At 44.4% G+C, this 18,566-nt stretch overlaps 1 protein-coding gene across 8 annotated transcripts in view; it reads right to left on the reverse strand.

Annotated features, from left to right (window-relative positions):
- DYNC2H1 (dynein cytoplasmic 2 heavy chain 1) overlaps positions 1–18,566 on the reverse strand; it is a 340,312-nt gene that overhangs the window by 237,419 nt on the left and 84,327 nt on the right. For all 8 annotated transcript variants that reach the window (XR_008290731.1, XM_053204186.1, XM_027051992.2 and 5 more), the window contains exons 48-55: positions 14,324–14,454; positions 13,438–13,686; positions 12,579–12,687; positions 9,934–10,047; positions 8,627–8,769; positions 5,355–5,439; positions 3,509–3,663; positions 1,618–1,755 (exon numbers count right to left, since the gene is read on the reverse strand). Coding sequence is in view for 7 of the 8 variants with exons in the window: in XM_053204186.1 (XP_053060161.1) it covers positions 1,618–1,755; positions 3,509–3,663; positions 5,355–5,439; positions 8,627–8,769; positions 9,934–10,047; positions 12,579–12,687; positions 13,438–13,686; positions 14,324–14,454 (1,124 nt within the window). In the remaining variant the exon portion in view is untranslated. The remainder of the gene's footprint in view (positions 1–1,617; positions 1,756–3,508; positions 3,664–5,354; positions 5,440–8,626; positions 8,770–9,933; positions 10,048–12,578; positions 12,688–13,437; positions 13,687–14,323; positions 14,455–18,566) is intronic.

Raw genomic sequence — 18,566 nt, forward strand, 5'->3', positions numbered from 1 at the left:
CCTAATCAAGGAGGTAAACGAACAATTCAGTGATTCATTAAAGGTAAGGATTGAGGGGCACCTGGGCGGCTTAGTTGGTTAACTGTCTGATTTCAGCTCAGGTCATGATCTCGCAGTTTGTGAGTTGGACCCCCATGTCGGGCTCTGTGCTGACAGCTCAGAGCCTGGAGCCTGTTTTGGATTCTGTGTCTCCCTCTCTCTCTCTCTGCCCCTCCTCCATATGCACTGTGTGTGTGTCTCTCTCTCTCAAAAATAAACATTAAAAAAAAAAGGTAGGAATTGAGAGAACAGAAGTCCAATATAATTTTTCAGTTCTGTCTTGAATAATTAGCTATAATGTCAATAACACAAAAAATTACAGAGGTTGGCAAGGATGCAGAGAAAGGGGAACCCTCTTGCACTGCTGGTGGGAATGCAAACTGGTGTGGCTACTCTGGAAAACAGTATGGAGTTGCCTCAAAAAATTAAAAATAGAACTACCTACGTCCCAGCAATTGCGCTAGTAGGTTTTTACCCAAAGAACACAAAAATACCAACTCAAAGGGACACGTGCACCCCAATGTTTCTAGCAGCACTATCGACAATAACCAAAGTATGGAGAGAGCCTTAGTGTCCATCACCTGACAAATGGATAAAAAAGACGTGGTTTATATATACAATGGAATACTATTCAGCCATAATACTCATGAGACTTCTAAGAAGACACGTTTACTAAAATACTGCATATTTTAGTCTGAGGCCAGGATGAGGGAGTAGGGCTGAAGGATAAAAACGATGAATTTGGTGGCAGTCAGTACAGAGTCAGCAGGAAAGAGGCCAAGACAAGAACACCCTGAGAGGGAGTGCAGACACAACCCACAACCTGGGCAAAGAAGACTTTCAAAGAAATCTCCTCTGAAAGGTTCAACCATCAACAAAGGTTCATTGAAGACAATGGAAGAAAGGTGACACCATCAAAACATAATCATGAAAGTATAAATGAAATGAATAAAGACTTATTTCTTAAATCCTGAAAATATTAAAGGCAGGAGAAAAAACCCTTGAAGCCTGAGGAGATGATTTTAAGAAAAATAAAGACATACAACAGAGGGTAAACAAAATTGTTTACAGACACATCTACGCCAACCTAAAATGTTCATATTTGCATATTTATAGGGTTTAGATAAATTAGTATATGGTGAATTGAGAAAAATATAGTTATGATTTTAAATTTTTTTTTAACATTTATTTATTTTTGAGACAGAGAGAGACAGAGCATGAACAGGGGAGGGTCAGAGAGGGAGGGAGACACAGAATCCGAAACAGGCTCCAGGCTCTGAGCTGTCAGCACAGAGCCCGACGCGGGGCTCGAACTCACGGACCGTGAGATCATGACCTGAGCCGAAGTCGGCTGCTTAACCGACGGAGCCACCCAGGCGCCCCTAGTTATGATTTTAAAATAACATGGGAAACTTCCACACTCTTTCCAAAAAGCTCAGTGTTTAATACCATCAGTGTGACTCAGCAGACAAGAAGTATTTTTTATATCCACATAAGTAGAAATGTAATTTCTCCCAGTACTGATCAAGTGGAAATGGTCTCCCTACCGCCTGCATCTCTGCGCCCCAGAAACATCACCTGCATCGACACCGTGATCTCCTGAAGGGCGGCGTCTGCTTCGTCTTGCTTCGTCTTTAATAACACACTTTGCTCGCCAGCTTTTCTGTTCAGCTCATCCACAAGCGCTTTAGCTTCATTCAGTTTAGACACACCAGCCTGCATCGGTAAGATATGGACTGGCAGATGATCAATAAAGTATAGACTGGCAGACGATCGATAAAATATGGACTGATAGACGATCGATAAACTATGGACTGGTAGACAATCAATAAAATATGGACTGGTAGACGATCGATAAAATATGGACTGGTAGACGAACAATAAAATATGGACTGGTAGATCATTGATAAAATATGGACTGACAGATGATCGATAAAATATGGACTGGTACACGATCGATAAAATATGGACTGGTAGCATTAAAAACAGGTATTACATACACACACAGTAAATAAAACCTGTAAGAAACCATCAAGAAAAAATGTGTGTACCCATCAAACACTTGCAAGTGAACTTGGGTTTTTCCTTACTGCCAGTTATGACTTATTCAACCATACACCCAGTAAGATGTAGTAAAAGACTCCACAGAGGCATTAAAACACACACACACACACACACACACACACACACACACACACAGTCAGATTTTATAGTATCACAGTAAACGTGAACAGATCGACACATATTTGGCAGCTTGAAGACCAGGATTTTTACCCACTGCGTTCTGAGAGAGGAAACAGAGCAAGGAAAAAGTCCATAAACCTTCTCCATTGTTCAGTCTCACTGAGTAAAAGGACTCAAGGACTAGTCTTCTTATCCTGGACATCATTTGGTTCTGTCTGTCCAGTAGCTACCTTTTTATAAGAGGCTGCCTCACATAGGGCTCTGGTGGGCTCTGAATGAAAATACCTTACCTATTCCTTGGGGAGGACATTTGACCCTGGGCTAGCCATTATGTTACCCCATCCCACTGCCCATGAATAATGAAGGAATGGACATGAAAAAAATGCCCCATTGCCCATGAATAATGAAGGAATGGACATGAAAAAAATGCCCGCTCTCCTATAATAGGAGTTAGGTTTTTGTCACCTAACAAATGAGAAGATTTGGGGAGATAGTAACAGCAAAAAGGAAAAATCAACAATATTTATTGAGCACCCAACACAGAGGACAGCATCAGGCTGGCTCTCTGCATATATATTTTATTGAATACGCTCACATACAACTGACCCAATTAAGTTGCAGGTCAATGAGTTTAAGTAATTTACCCACAGCACCAAAGAGAACTAAATCAGTACAACGACCTTTATAGTTAGTGGCTTGCTACGAATGAAAGTGTATCATTACAGAGACAGACAAAGGTAACTTTTTGTCAATTGGGAGGGATCCTAGTTTATTACACTAACAGAGACTCTATGACTTTGGAAAGGAAATGCTCTCAGACAACTTCCAAGGCTGGCATTTTAATGTCACATTTAAGTTGAAGCTCTGTAATTACAGAACGAAAACTGTTCATAATATACTAAGTGACAGAGATAAAAAGTATTATTTTAGGAGGTATAATTTTAATTTTAAAGGTTATTATAAAGCTTACTCTCCATGTTTTAAGACACATTGCTGAATTTCTAAAAATGCTTTCACATTAAAGAAATTTTTAAAGATCACCAGAAACTATCAAAAGCACATAAATGCCACCCAGTGAAGAAAAGGAATAATTACTGAATCAAAAAAATTACAAAACCCTTCCTATGCCTAGTGAAAACCACAGGTAGATGAGACTGTTTTAAGGCCTGTAATACCTGTAATATAGTGTGGTAGTTATTTATACTAAATATATGCCACAACCAAGGACTGTGATATAATCCTTATACCCTGTGTCTAGACGAAATGATTGATTAAAATATTGTACCTGCAAATGACTTTGTCTTTTTAATAATTCCTTTTTCTTGCTGCTACTAATGGCAGAATACACACGTAAGAAGGTCATGTATCGGCTTGGTGTAGCACCATATGCTTTACAAGATTCATGGATTAATAAAAATGATTTTAGAAAATCGGGATCAACTGAAAAGAAAAAACAAACATGACTTAATATACATACGATCCATGACGAATTAGCGAGAACAACGTGAACTGTACTTATCACACACACATATCTCCACCTCCGCCACTGTAAGTGGCAGACATCGTCTGTCTTCAAAGTATACACACATTCCTACGTATCTATTCACTATTCAAGCTCCCACTCTCCTTACAGATTTGAATTACTTAGGAGTGGTCTCTGCCCTTCCACTGTTACATATTTCCTCTGAACACTTTTATTGCTGCAAGAAAGATAAATCTGCTGTCATAACATAAATTAGTTAGAACTACATGACATGTAATCCAGAAGAAAGCACAATAAAAGCTGCTTCAACGGAAAAGAAGGATCAAACCAAGTAACATGTATCCACTGTCAACTGACGCAGGGACCAGCAGGATTTCAGCAGCCAGAAAACGGAGAATAAGGCCCCACTAGATGCAGCACGCCGTTCACTCAACACACCATCTTCCTGTCACCGTCTCCATCCACTTCCTTCCGTGTTCCGTGCCTCAGTCCAGAAAGTCCACTTCGAAGCAACGTTGAAGCCAGAACCCCTGCCTGGCACACCACAGCCATGGTGGAACCAACCCCCCCCCCCCCCGCCCCAGGGCATGGCCTGGCGCCCCGGGTCCACTCCTTCCCCTCAGGTGACCTCAGCGGTCCCTCCACAGGTCCTCCCCACACCGACGTATTTTCCAGTAACTGAAGAAAGGCATGGACCCAGAAACTTCTGTTTCCGAAACAAGACTCTGGTTACGTCTCCGCTAAGATCTCTCCATCACCCCGCATCACCCCCAAGTTGGAAGCAAAATTTCTCAGCCCCTCCTCCTCTTCCAGCTAATACCCACATGTCCATGCTCCAGCCAGTGGGCGGCGTGCAGATCCGGCCAAGTGCCTGTTCTATGCCTGCACGCAACTCACTCTTACCAGACCCCACGGCCCCAAGTGCCTGTGTGCCAGGGCCCGTCTGCTGTAACGTCTGCCAGTAAGAGGCCTCACCCTCAAGGGCACTTCCCATAAACGCCTACCATCATTTGTCTCGCTACGGCAGAGTTTATTTTTATAACAGAACATAATTCTTGCTACTTTTCACTCCACCATAAGCTCCTGAGTCATCTCTAGTATCCAGCCCAGTACCTAATGTGAACTGAGTTCAGTAACTATTTGGTGACTAGATGATTAGAGAAATAAATTAACGAATGTGCTATGATATATATAAAAAAGACCACATTCAAAATTATTTTGAACTGGAAAAAACAATGAGAGTACAATTAAGAAAACATTATGTCAGTGCCCAAAGACACCACAGAACTTTCTCATGTACGAGCGGAGGACAGGACATATCGAATGGAAAGTGAAAACTTGGCCCACCAGCCAAAGACCCTGTAACAGTGGAAGCAGAACATCCTACGGTTTGGGTCAAACATCTAACTGTTTCACTGCTTAGCTGCGAACAACAGATACTGTGCTAGGTCCTATATAAAACGACATAAACACGAATTCAAAAATATAGAAAGCTTCAAAGTTCGGTTTTCCTTAAAAGAAACCTAACTTTGTTACCTTAACATTTTTCAAATTTATAATCATTGTGAATCGTTAAGGAAGTTGTAATATTAGAGACTGGCAATTATTTCACTAATAAAACCCAGAGTCGATTTCATCAAAAGAGTACCTGAGTGTTTTTTCTTTTCTTCTTTCCTTTTTTTGTCACTATATTTTTCTTCACCATCTGTTTCACTGAATAACATTTCAGGTATCTAAAACAGGAAGAGCATTTCTTCAAACCTCAACTCAGTATGGAAAAGTTTACATAAATCCAATGTCAGAGGTTAAAAAAAAACAAACAAAAACAACCCTTTTCTCCCAGGTTTCGCACCACACTCAGCGAAATAAGATAGCCATGGTCAGAAGACATGGTTTCCTAGACATGTGACACATGTCAGCCACTGATTGCAAATTAATGGCAACACCTCACCTGAAAAATGATTAGACTGTAAGAAATGAGGGAAATCACAATTTGGATTAAATTACAAAATAATCACAAATAGCAATGAAGATCATAAAGTAATAATAATAAAATGCTTTTTCGGGCATCAAGGCATAAAGGAATGGTAAGGATTCTGAGGTCTCTTGACTAACAACTAAAAGCAAATGAAAATCATTCGGGAATTAACAATGTCATGCTTGATAATCCTAAAAGCTACTGCTGTGTTACTGCACTATCACAAATAAGAAAATCACGTTTCATCAACAGATCATTATTATAGAACATACGATAATCTAGTGAGAGTACTCATTTAAGATAACAACAACAACAAAAAAAGGCAAAGAAGTCTTAGTTTCCTGAGGAAAAAACTAAAGCAGAGCTCTGACATTTTTGCAACGGGAAAGCAGGGGTGTGCAGGTCAAAACATCCTCTTCTGAATCTCCCAGACCGAACACAGGTCACACAAAAGATCCCGCAACGGGTGAAGAACCTGAAGGCAGCGGGGTGCCCGACCCGGGAGCACGGCGCTTTCCTCAAACGTCTTCACCGCCTTCCGCCAAAACGTCGGAGCCTCTGTGAGAACATTTTAAGTATGTCCCTCTAAATCCACTCAAGTGTGTTTCTTCGGCAGCCCGCTTGCTTAAAAACGGTCTGTCCCTTACGTCCGTTAGCCTGTCTGTCGTGAACGTCTCACGACGCGCACACGTATCAAAACGTGCCGTCGCGCACATTCAACAGGCACCACGCTCGTCAAACGTACCTCGGCAGAGCTGGCCGGAAGAGAGTCGTCCCCAGACCATACGCCACCTGAGCCAAGTTCTCCTACCTGGACTGGCCCGCAGTTCCCCGTGCCTCCATTCCCCCCCCCCCCCCCAAGAGATAAAAACAGCACTCTCTAAAGGCACTGAAAGGGCGCGTAACTCTCAGGATTCCTGTTAACACGTCAGCCTCTCGGTTCCTCGAGCTCCTCTCCTGTTCCCTTCCCCACCTCCCCCCCCCCACCCCGCCCATCGCCCCCACCTCCAAGGGTCACATCCTGCGACCTCCTCGTGCACGGTGCCAGAAATCCCGTCTTCACATTCAAAACCTAAACGGGCATGGTTTCTACCCCCCTCCCCTCCGCTCCCGATCCGTCTCTCTCTCCCTCACGAGAGGTGACGGGACTCGCTCTCTCCAGCCCTCCTCCTCCTCTTCTCTCTGGGACACATTCCAAGACGGCCTTTTCCACCGCCACCTGACGCTGCCTGACTGCGGTCACCGACGGCCCCGCCGCGGCCCCCCGCACCCCGGCACGGGCACCCGCTGCCAGACGCCGCACCGCTTCCCACTTCCCAGAGCGCCCCCTCCGCGGCCGCGGCGGCGCCCCCTCTGCACGCCCACTTGGGAACGGCCAAGAGCCGCGTCGGGGCCCTGAACGTCTCCCCCGGGTGTCCGTCAACACCCGTCCCCCGGCGGCATCGTCCCCTCTCGCAGCTCCAGCCACCGCCTCTAGCGTGACAATCCCCAGGGTTGGATCCCCGACGTCCGGCCTCCCCCTCCTCTCCAGGCCCCTCCAGCCAAACGCCCGCTCCGCCCTGCCACGTGGACGTCCGGCGTCTCGTACGAGGCACGTCGGAGACCGGAAGCCTCACGTTCTCCTCCCGACGTGCTCTTCTCAGTCTCTCCTCAGGTGACTGGTCCCTCCGGGATTCGAGCCGACGTACCTGGAAGTATCCCGGAGTGCTCGCTTCCCTGCACACCTGTCAGCAAATCCTGCTGTTTCTACTGCAAAACAGTCCCGAATCCGACCACCGCTCCCCGACGTCCCCGAGGCACGTCGTCCTTTCCTCTCGCCTGCGCCTGCGGCAGCTTTGAAACCAGCCCGACCCTCGCCCTCTACGGTCCGTTCTCACCCCGGAAGCCAACGTAAGCGCGTTCACACATTATTAAAATGGTCCTGCTGAAAAGCCTCCAAAGGCTCCCTGGCTCGTTCCAGGGAAAGGAAAACCCCAGGCAGAGCTTCCAAAGCCCCATCCTAACCGCGGTCCTCTTACCCCCCACCCCCTCTCCAACCGCGCTCCCTCTGAATCACTCGTGACGTCTCACTGGGCTGCCGGCTGACCCTCACAATCACCAGGCACGCTCTCATCTCGGGGTCTTCACAAAGCAAGCGGCCCCCGAGGACCCCCCTCCCCCGCGACACTGTGACTCCCACCAGGGCGGGGGCCGGTGTCTGCTTTTTCTCTGCTGTGACCCAACGTGCAGAACGGCGGCACCTGTAACAGACCCAGTAATCACTAATTCTTGAAGCCCCTCGTTCGCGGGACCTCCTCAGACTAGAATGACTTTCCTGTCCCTTACTTGCTGAAATCTAACTAAAATGTTATCTCTTCCGGAAAACCCCATCCATTGTCCCAAATCACATTCCTCCCTCTGACTCATGGTCTGACTCAACAGCCTGTACCTCGATCACCCAAAAATGAAGACGTGAATGGTCAAGAATATACGTACTATTCAGAGACATTAAAACTATTATGGATCAAGCAACGTAAGGTTTCCAGGCAAAGATGGTGGTTCGCATTCACACTTTAAACACACTCCCCTCCAGACACTGAGCACGGCAACGGGAGATATTAAGAGATTTAAAATTCGTATTTAAAAAACTGCTAAAATTATTGCTGCAATGTTCTATTATAAGCTGGCTTATGATAGGCTAGTTAATGAAAGGAATACAATTATTAAGGTACAGTAGCTTTCTACGCAGTCCTCAACTGAGAACATAATCTTCAACGTGAACTTCTGTACTCAACTAAAGTTGAGTACAGGACATAAAGAGAAGGGAGAGGCTTTCAAACATGTTATGGTCAGTGGCACAATTAAGACAACATTATAACAAACACCAGAGGGAGTTGTGAAAATCAGTAACTTCAGAAAGAATATGCTTATTTTTCATTTCCATACTTCAGGATTGAACTTACTTTCCTCATACTGCTGTCTGACCAGCCCTCCATCCACAACACCTGGCATTTTTTATGCAAGGCTGGGTTACTCTCACAGTTTATTATGAAGTTTAAATTCGTACAATCCATTATCAAGACAATATGCAAGTTTTGCTGAATTCCTTAAAAAAAATAAGAAAATCATTATCATGCATATTATGACAATAGTAACTGGAGAAATCCTTATGTGGTCTACTTTTATGAGTTTAACAATTTCTGAAATGACATTGGTAGCTGTTACAAAAAACAAGCTATATAAAACAGTATTATACTTATGATCTTTTCTTTTGTTAAAAAATACTTGTGTGTGTGTGCATGCGCATGCACACACCCATGTGAAGAGAAGAGATCCAGAAGGAATTCAGGAAGAAGTGTATACTTGTGTGTGTGTGTGCGCACGCATGCATGTTCACGTTAAGAGAAAGATCCAGAAGGAATTCAGGAAGAAGTGTATATACCATGTTGATGTTTTGTATGTTATTTTTCAACTATGATACTGGATTCTACTTTACAATTTTTCTTTCAAGGATTTTAGTTTCAATATTCACAAGCAAATTGATCTCTGATTGTCTTTTAGGAGACATATTTTCCCTGTTTCAATATAAATAAGTCATAAAAAGGAATTTGGAAACTTTTCCTTCATTTTCTATGTTCTGAAATTGTTTCAAATAGCACTGGGATGATCTGTTTCTTAGCGATGTGGTAGAATTACCTTGTAAACTTGACAGACAGGGAAGGGAGGGTAGCTCTCTAACAACTCCTCTATGTCAATAATAAATGGTCTTTTAGGGAAAAAAAGGAAATAAATGTAGTAGTGATGTCTGGGTGATGATATCATTGCCTATACTTACTTATTCAATTTTAGATATCTACAGTGCACATAAAACTGCTTCTGTGATAATAAAAAGTTGTTTCATTAAAAAAAAAAAAAGCATAGAGTCTGGTAAAATCTAAACAGTTTCAGAATTTTCTAAGATAGGAGGTCCTAAGCACCACTTTTACCATACAGAAAGAAAAGCAGCAAAGTAAATATTCCAAAGAACATTAGAACACTCTCTGCCTTCTCTTCTGCTAAAATTGTGCTAACATGCTTTTACTATAGGTAAGCCTTCAGGCTACTTACGTGTTTTCTAAAAGCACCGTGAAAAAGAAAAAAGTACCAAAATACCAAACAGACCCAAGATTTAAGATACCTTTGCAACCTAATTAGCAAATACAGCAAATTAAATGGTATTTATTTCACATGAACCAGAGTTTGAATTGATTAACTGAATATAGTCACTTACTGTATGTGAAGTAACTGAAGACTGGTCCAAAAAAACCATCCTGTGAAGCCTGATCTTTAAGAGGCAACAGCAAAGGCTCTAATTCTTCAAGGGTATAAAGTCCAGGAACTTCACCTATGGAATATTGCATTTCTTTTGAATTTTAGCTGCATACCCTAATCCAAACACATTTTACATCTACAATACCTTCTCTGTGTTTGTACTAGTCTGCTCTTATTCAAGCTGTTTCCAAAAGTACATGATCCTATCACCTCTATACTCACAAACCTACCTGTCGCCTTCATTTGATAAAACTCAGATTCCTAAGCAAGCCATTCAAGACAGTGGATAATCTAGCCATGTAGCCATCTTTCCAGGTTCTCCTGCTGCTTCTCTGCCCCTCGCATTCAAGACCTTGTATTCCAGCATCTGAATTCTGTGTGTTCCATAAATATAGTGAATCTATACCCACAATCTTCCTCTGCCCATTCCCCCCCCCATATTTCCTGTTGCCCTATGAGACACTCCGGTACCGACCCCCATGCCCATGAGCCTTCCCTGACTCCCGTGCACTGGGGAAGGATCTTTTTTTTCCACGCATCTAAACATATCACAGTTCAGCATTTATCACATCATGTAATCATGAAGTATTTCAATCAGCTTCTGAATTCCCAGAGGACAAATATTTGATCATGTTCAACATTTATCTTAGAACATACTTAGCAAAGTACCTGAAACATGAATGTTTATTAGATGAATGAATGAATGAATGGATGGATAGATGGATGGATGGATGAATAGATGGATGGATGGGTGTACTTGCATTATGCATCAGGAGAACTAACCCATAGTCCTGCTATAAGGCAACAGAGTGATGAAAGGCAAATCAAACTGGATTAAGACTATGAGTATTTAATAGAGGGCTGAATTATATCTTATTCACCTCTATAAACCCAGTATTTAGAACCAGATCTGGCACATAACAGGTGTCTAATAAATCTCCGTTAAGCCAGTATATTTAAAGTTTGCAAGAAACTCTAAGATGACCCTTGGGCCACATGTCCAAAGCAGGGCATTCATGCAGGTCCCACCACAGGCAGACCCTACTTTTCTTCAGGGTCAACTCAGAGGTGTGGGAATGCTGCCCATCCCCCAAGCTGGTACGTATCCAAACACACGCACACACAAATCTACTCTACGTCTTGCCATAAATTTCAGCCATGCCTAGACACTTTTGACTCCTTCAAATTAACAAGAAAAGTTAGCTCTACTTACATGCGTAAACCCCCTCTATAGAAAATAAGAGTTTAAAACACAAAAAAAGAGACAAAGGTCTATTTTCTCTGAAAGTATTTTTCAAATACTTTTTTGCTAAAAATGTCGATAAAATTTAGCTTATGATTTTTGCAGTTATAACTTGATGACAACGCCCAACTTATCTTAAGATAAAAACAATAATTCCCACATCAGCGCTCATCTGCATGTTTGCTTTCACAAACAAAACAAAATGAAAAACCCCAAACAAAAAGCTGTGTATTGGTAGACCAGTCTATCTCATCCCTAATGAAAGGCCTCCATCTAGTGACAAGGGAAGTGGTGTGCAGGAAACACAGCAGCAAGATCTCAGGAGGCTATGCCGTAAGAAGGTCCTGACACCCAAGCTTGCCCAGGACCTCTCGCTCCTACCGCAGCAGCCGCGGAACTTGTGCCAGAGACTGGCCGGCCACCTGTCCTCTAGAGTCCCGGTCTGCTCTCAGTGGAACACCCAAGTGTAGAGACACTTTGGCCTAGAAATTAAATGTTTTCATCAACCAAAGCTGCTAAGTTCTGGAAAAAAAAGACCACTCATCTCAGAGCTTACCAGGGCCAACGCATCACGTAGGTCTGTCTGCAAGTCTCCACAATGGATTAACTCATGCAGCTGAAACTCGCTTTTAACAAGGTTTATTTTGTACTTAAATAACAAAACAATCTCGATCCAAGTCTAAAACTAAGCCACCTCATACCAACTCTAACCATGATTACTCATGAAGAGATTCTAATAAATTTCATAAATTCTTCGGAAAAGGGAGACACGTGGGAAACTGCAAGTGTCTTCTCCAGGAAGCCACAGAAAAGGTCAGGTGGCTCAACAGACAACAGGAGCGGACCACAATTTGGGAAACAGGAGGCCTCAGAGGCTGAAAATGTACCCGCATTCACACACCCGTACAAAGGCCATTATTCAGCAACTGCACTAATGCTGGACAGTGAGGGCCCATCAGATTGTTTTCTTATAAGTTGGACCATGTGTTTCCCTGCACACTAACTCGATTATTTCCACAGATAATAAAAGTGCTGTATTCAAGGGCACATTTTTTTAAACAAGCACTGGCTGGGAGCTTTCCCAAAAGGTAACAGCCAGCAGTCCCACCAGAAGCAGGTGAGATGGCAGCTCTTCAGAACATTCACCGACATTAATAATCCTGTTTATGTAATCCTTCCGTCTCTTGGTTTTATAAAAACGAGGCTTCTCAACTCTCCAGCTGTGGGAGCGTTTCACCCCATGTCAACTTAGTAAAACCCAAGCCAAATGTTCTCTGAGACATACTTTTACACAAGGTAATTTATTTGAATAATTTTTACATCACTATTTTTACTTTTCGGAATAGAAATCATGCACTTGCCTGAAGACAAGAGGCTGTTGATCATCTCCAGAAAGGTGGGATGGACTAACTGGTAGTCCTCAAGAAGGAAAACCACCTGCTGAGCTTCCACACCGGCAAGATACAGCACCTGCACCATCACAAAATCTCATTTCGCACCAATCACACGGCAGCACGGGCAGACTTCTGTCCTTTATGTAAGGAAACCCCTCCCCTTCCTTCTTCCCCTCCTTCCTCCTTTCCTCCTCCCTTCCTCCTCCCTCCATCCTTCCTTCCTTCTTCCCTCCCTCTTTCCTCCTCCCTTCCCTCCTCCCCCCTTCCTCCTCCCTCCGTCCCTCCTTCCTTCTCCCCCCCTTCCTTCCTTCCCTCCCTCCTTCCTCCTCTTCTTCCTTCCTCCTTCCTTCCCTCATCCCTCCTTCCTCCCCTCCCACTTTCCTCCTTCCCCCCCACTTTCCTCCTTCCCCCCCCCACTTCCTTTTCTTCTCTGTTACCAAAACGAAAAATTAAACTCTAGCCATAGAGTTTGGAAAATAAATCCAGTCCACGAACAAATAGTTGAGGGAAATCTTAATTATTTTACAACTAAGACAGATGATCATTTTTAAACATATCCACATATGTCCTACAGAAATTCTATCCTTTTATCTTCCATGCCCACCTAATGTCTCATAATCTGGGGTACCTGAAAGCTAGAAACCGTACGAAGAATCTTTTTTCTATGTGTACATAAAAATAGAATTTTCTAATAGCCACGGGGAAAATAGTCATCAAAATTAAAGATTATGTTGCATCTCAGAGACGTGAAGTTCTCTCTGAAGGCTTCTAGAATAACTAATTGTGATGTAAAACCAAATAAAGCAAAAGACTTTGAGTAACTCACATGTTTGATATCATTTTTGAACTGCTTCAGTTCATACCCTCTGGAGATCTTCGGAGAAAACAGCGTGGCCCCGTGCATGTGGCTCACTAAGGACGTGACGGTGCGGCGGCCTACCCCGCTGCGTCCCGCCAGCAGCAGGGAGCCCCCGGGGCAGCTCAGCACTCTGTCTGTCCTGGACACATACTCCAGGACTTCTTGGAAAAGTAAAATATCTAACATCTGGTTATCTCGTCCATAATGAATAAGGCCCTTTTAAAAAAAATCACAAAGAATATTTTGTAATTAATATATACTCAATTATAGAATAAAAATGTTAATTATCTAGAGTAAGATGTGTAGTTTTGATACACTCTGGGAAAGGCTTCAGTGTGACTGTATGTCATCTCACACCCCACAGCCTAACCAGGATTCCAGGTCTATGGCACTTCCTCCAGAAAGACTTCTATGAGGCCAAGCAAGTTCAAGGCCTCACAATAGTCACATACTTGTGGACATCATCAATATAACTAGTAAGACATAGTGAGAAGTATCAGTTTAATTACAAAAATGTCAATTTATAATCTTTGCAAGTCTCAAAAAGCTTACAAGATGCTTTTTAAATTTTTTTTTTTCCAACGTTTTTTATTTATTTTTGGGACAGAGAGAGACAGAGCATGAACGGGGGAGGGGCAGAGAGACAGGGAGACACAGAATCGGAAACAGGCTCCAGGCTCCGAGCCATCAGCCCAGAGCCTGACGCGGGGCTCGAACTCCCGGACCGCGAGATGGTGACCTGGCTGAAGTCGGACGCTTAACCGACTGCGCCACCCAGGCGCCCCACAAGATGCTTTTTAAATGCCTGCAATCATAACAAAACCCCAACTCAAATTCCTGATTGAGATTATACCTTCTTAATAACATCCTTGAGATCTGCAGAGCTCAGTTTCCCAAGCGGTTTTCCGTGTGGAGGCAGGGGCTGCCCAGGGGCTGGCCTTGCTCCTGAACTGTGTCGGGCTCCCCACGTAACATAGAAACTGTCTGTAGAAATAAAAGGTATTCTTCTGTTTTCTGTGTGTTATTTGTAATGGCAGCATCAGGAACTGCATTGCTCCTTTTTAACTTTTATTTTTTATTTTGAGAGAGAGAAAGACGGCGTAAGAGTGTGGGACAGGGGCAGAGGGAGAGAGAATCTCATGCGGGCTCCACACCCAGCATGGAACCAACGCAGGGCTCAATTCCATGCCCTGGGATCAAGACCTGGGCCGAAACCAAGAGGTGGATGCTCAACTGCCTGCACCACCCGTGCACCCCGCTCACTAAACTTGAAAAGTTCATCAGCCCAAGTAAGACGATCCCCAGAAACACAAAGGTAAATTCCTACACAGCGTAGTTCATAAGATCAATCAACTCAGTTACAGCACCCACACCTCACTGCACTATCAAACTACTACTGAAAAGGAACTGATGGTGTCCCTGTTCTATCTCCAACCCCGCTTCTTCCCCAAATGAAACATCTTCCTCCTAATGATCCCCTAGGGTTCTCACTTCCACCATTTCTCCCTTTTCCCTTCTCCTTCTCCAGAATGTCCATATAAATTGTAGATTAAAACATATAAAATTGGCATATAAAACAAACTCAAAACTCTCCGTGTGCAAGAACACAAATTTATTACTACCATCAACAGCCCTAATTCTCAAAGAAAAATTCGCTGAATTTTAAGTAGCAAACAAACCCCCCAGAAACTCCCCCTGAAAGCCCTCACAGGGGCGCCCCCATGAGCACACAGGAAAGTCTGCACACCTCTCCCCTCCCGACGCGTGTGGGCACAGACCCTCACCGGCGCAGGCTGGGCCCCGAGGCCGTAAGATCCGGGACCCCAGCTTCTTTGAGCTTCTCTCCTTTCTCTTGCCTCATCTGTCAGCTGTGGACGCACCGCACGACAGCCCTGCCTTGGGAAACCCCGCCGGGACCGCCAGACCACACCTCCATCGTGGTCAAGGCGCCCTCATCACCCGCTGGGCTCCCGGAGCGTGTCCCTTGCCCCTGGACACCCGCGCTCATCAGGCCCCGGCCACGTGTCATCAGTCTCCTGCCTATCCCTTTTACTTTCACCGCCCCTGGGATCCAAACTCAGCCTGCTCTTCTTTAATCCTAACCACCCCCCTTGAATTACTCCATGTTGCTCTGTGCCTTGAACCAGCAACGGCCTCTAGGCACAAACCTACTCACCACCTCTCTCCGGGCAAGTGTCCCAAGCTCTCGTGTGCTCGCAAACTTCCAGGTGTTCCAGACATGCCTGACAGGCTTGCCTACGGCACACCTGAGTTTCAACCCTGCACTTCTCTGCAGGGAGAACCCTGCTGGAGAGAAGGAGACAGAAAGACACGGCCGCTACCCTACCCTCCCAGACCTGACAAACCTTACGAGGATGCCCCCAAAGACACTCAAGACACCTGCAAACCTGAAACACAGAAAACTGAACTCATCGTCTCCATGTGTCATCGTGCCTCACCCGGCTCAGATCCCTGCCTCGAGCCTCTGTCCCTCTGGCTACACCCTCGCCACTCCCAGAGAAGCACACGACAGGCGGCAGGCGGGCTGTGCCCCAACACTCCACCGGCACAGAGCTCCCCACCGCCTGAGGACAAACAGCCCAACTCCTCATCTACATCTAATCTGCCTCCACTGGCCACCTGCACCTCCAGTCTGCATCCGCATCCCACTGCACACTCCAGTTCCCTTAGCCAGTGATTCTACGCATATGCTTGTCCCGTGTCTGGAATGCCCTTCCCTCCACTTCACTCAGTAGAATCATCTTCACACACTGTCACCGTCTGCAGTGCTCAAAAACTGTACAACCGTAGGTGTTAATCTAACAAGGTACGTACGACACTTACATGGTGAAAACTAGACGACACTGAGGAAAGAAAACACAGAACATCCAAATAAACAGATATATCATGTTCACGGAAAGGAAGACTCAACATAATGAAGGTGTCAATCCTCCCCAAACCAATACACAGAGTTAATGCAATTCCTATCAAAAGCTTAGCAACCATATTTATAGGTAAGGTTACCGTAAAATAGATCTAGAAAGTCAAAGGAACTTAAATAGCTACAACAACTCCAAAAAAGAACAAGAAAGTAGAAGTGAGTCTTCCCAATTTCAAGATTTATTATTTGACAGGAATCAAGACAGCGGGGTCCTGGTGGAAGGACAGACATAAAATCGATGGAAAAAAATAGAGAACCTAGAAATATAGTCACACAAACCCGTTTTGGACAAAGGGGCAAAACCAAGTCAAGGGAGCAAAGTTCCCTTTTCAAACAATGGCCCTGGAGCAGGTGGGCATCCATCAGCAAGTAAAGTGACCCCGTCTCACTCTTTATACAGAAATTAACTCAGAGCAGACCACTGACTTAAAACAAAACCGTAAAACTTTTAGGAAAAAAATGTAGGAGAAAGTCTTCAGGATATAGGACCAGTTGGAATTCTTAAACTTGACACCAAAAGATCCTTAAAAAAAATTAATAAGACAGGGTGCCTGGGTGACTCAGTCAGTTAAGTGTCCGACTCTTGGTTTTGGCTCAGATTACAATCTTACAGTTCCCTGAGTTCGAGCCCCACATTGGGCTCTGTGCTGACAGCTCGGAGCCTGCTTGGGATTCTCTGTCTCCATCTCTCTCTCTGCTCCTCCCTTGCTCACACCGTCTCTCTCTCAAAATAAATAACCATTAAAAAAATAGTAAGTTGTGCTTCGTAAAATTAAAATACTTAGCTGTGGGAGACCCTGTTAAAAGGATGAAAAGACAAGTGACAGTGGGGGAGAGTGTGTTTGCAAACCATGTATTTAATGAAAAGCTAGTGTCAGTAATATACAAAGAACGCTCAAAACTCAACAATAAAGATAAACCATCCCAAGAGAAAGTGAATAAGACGCACACAGAGATATGTCACTTGAAAGGATACAGAGGCGGCAAAGGAGCCCGAGAAGACGTCCAGCTGCAGTGGCGGCCGGCAGAGCACAGACTGCGATGACACACCCAGACACGCTACCAGACGGCTGACTGGAGGACAGTGGAGACAACCCCAAACGCTGGCGAGGATGTGCAGCACCTGGCTTACGTCCATACTGCTGATGGGGATGGGAAGTGGCACAGCCATTGTAGGAAAGAGTCGGCGGTGGTTTTCAAACACCGAGCACAGAAGCACCGGACGCTCCCACAAGTGCACGGATGACCATTTATCCCAGACAAACAATGTATTTTCACGTAAAAATCCCTACATGAGTTGTTCTAGCGCCTTCCTCCTAACGGTCTAACACACACCGAACATAACCCAGATGGCCTTCAACAAGTAAAGCGTTTGGGAAATGGAAGTGTACCTGAACACCTACTCAGCACTAAGAAGGCACAAACCACTGAAACCCCAAGCCACCCGCATGGGTCTGCAGAGAATTATTCTGATCGAAAGTAAGAAACGGCAAAATTAAACACAGAACAGAAGGGTGGTTTGCAGAGCAGCAGATGTGGCCACAAAAGGGCGACACGACAGATCTCTGTGGTGATATTCTGTATAAAACTAGAGCGATGCCAACACCCTGTCCGAGACGTTCTACTGTAATTCTGCCAGCTGTTACCATGGAGAGACCACGTAGAAGGCACGTGTGCTCGGTCTGTGTAAATTCTTACAACTGTAGGTTAATCTATGATGATCACAAGATAAAAAATTCTTTTCTTTTTAAGTTTGTTTTGTTTGAGAGAGACAGGGATAAAGAGAGCACACCAGCAGGGCAGGAGCAGAGAGAGGCAGAGAGAGACGTAGAGAGAATCCCAAGCAGGCTCCGCACTGTCAGTGCAGAGCCCAACTCCAGGCTCGAGCCCATGAATCATGAGATTGTGACCTGAGCCAAGATCAAGAGTCAGACACCCAACAGGCTGAGCCTCCCAGACGTCCCAAAAAAATTCATTTTAAAAAGCTTGAAAGTAGCTCCCTCAAAAAAGAATTAGTCTCTACCTCTTCTACATATTTACCATCTAGCATTTATCCCAAATATATTCAGAAAAGTTAGATTAATCGTACAACACTTCATTCTCTATTATAATTAACAGTTTAACTACTTGCACAAATTTTCATGGCGTCTAAACA

The sequence above is a fragment of the Acinonyx jubatus genome, chromosome D1 (assembly GCF_027475565.1).
Source record: "Acinonyx jubatus isolate Ajub_Pintada_27869175 chromosome D1, VMU_Ajub_asm_v1.0, whole genome shotgun sequence".
In the NCBI taxonomy this organism is placed as follows: Eukaryota; Metazoa; Chordata; class Mammalia; order Carnivora; family Felidae; genus Acinonyx; species Acinonyx jubatus.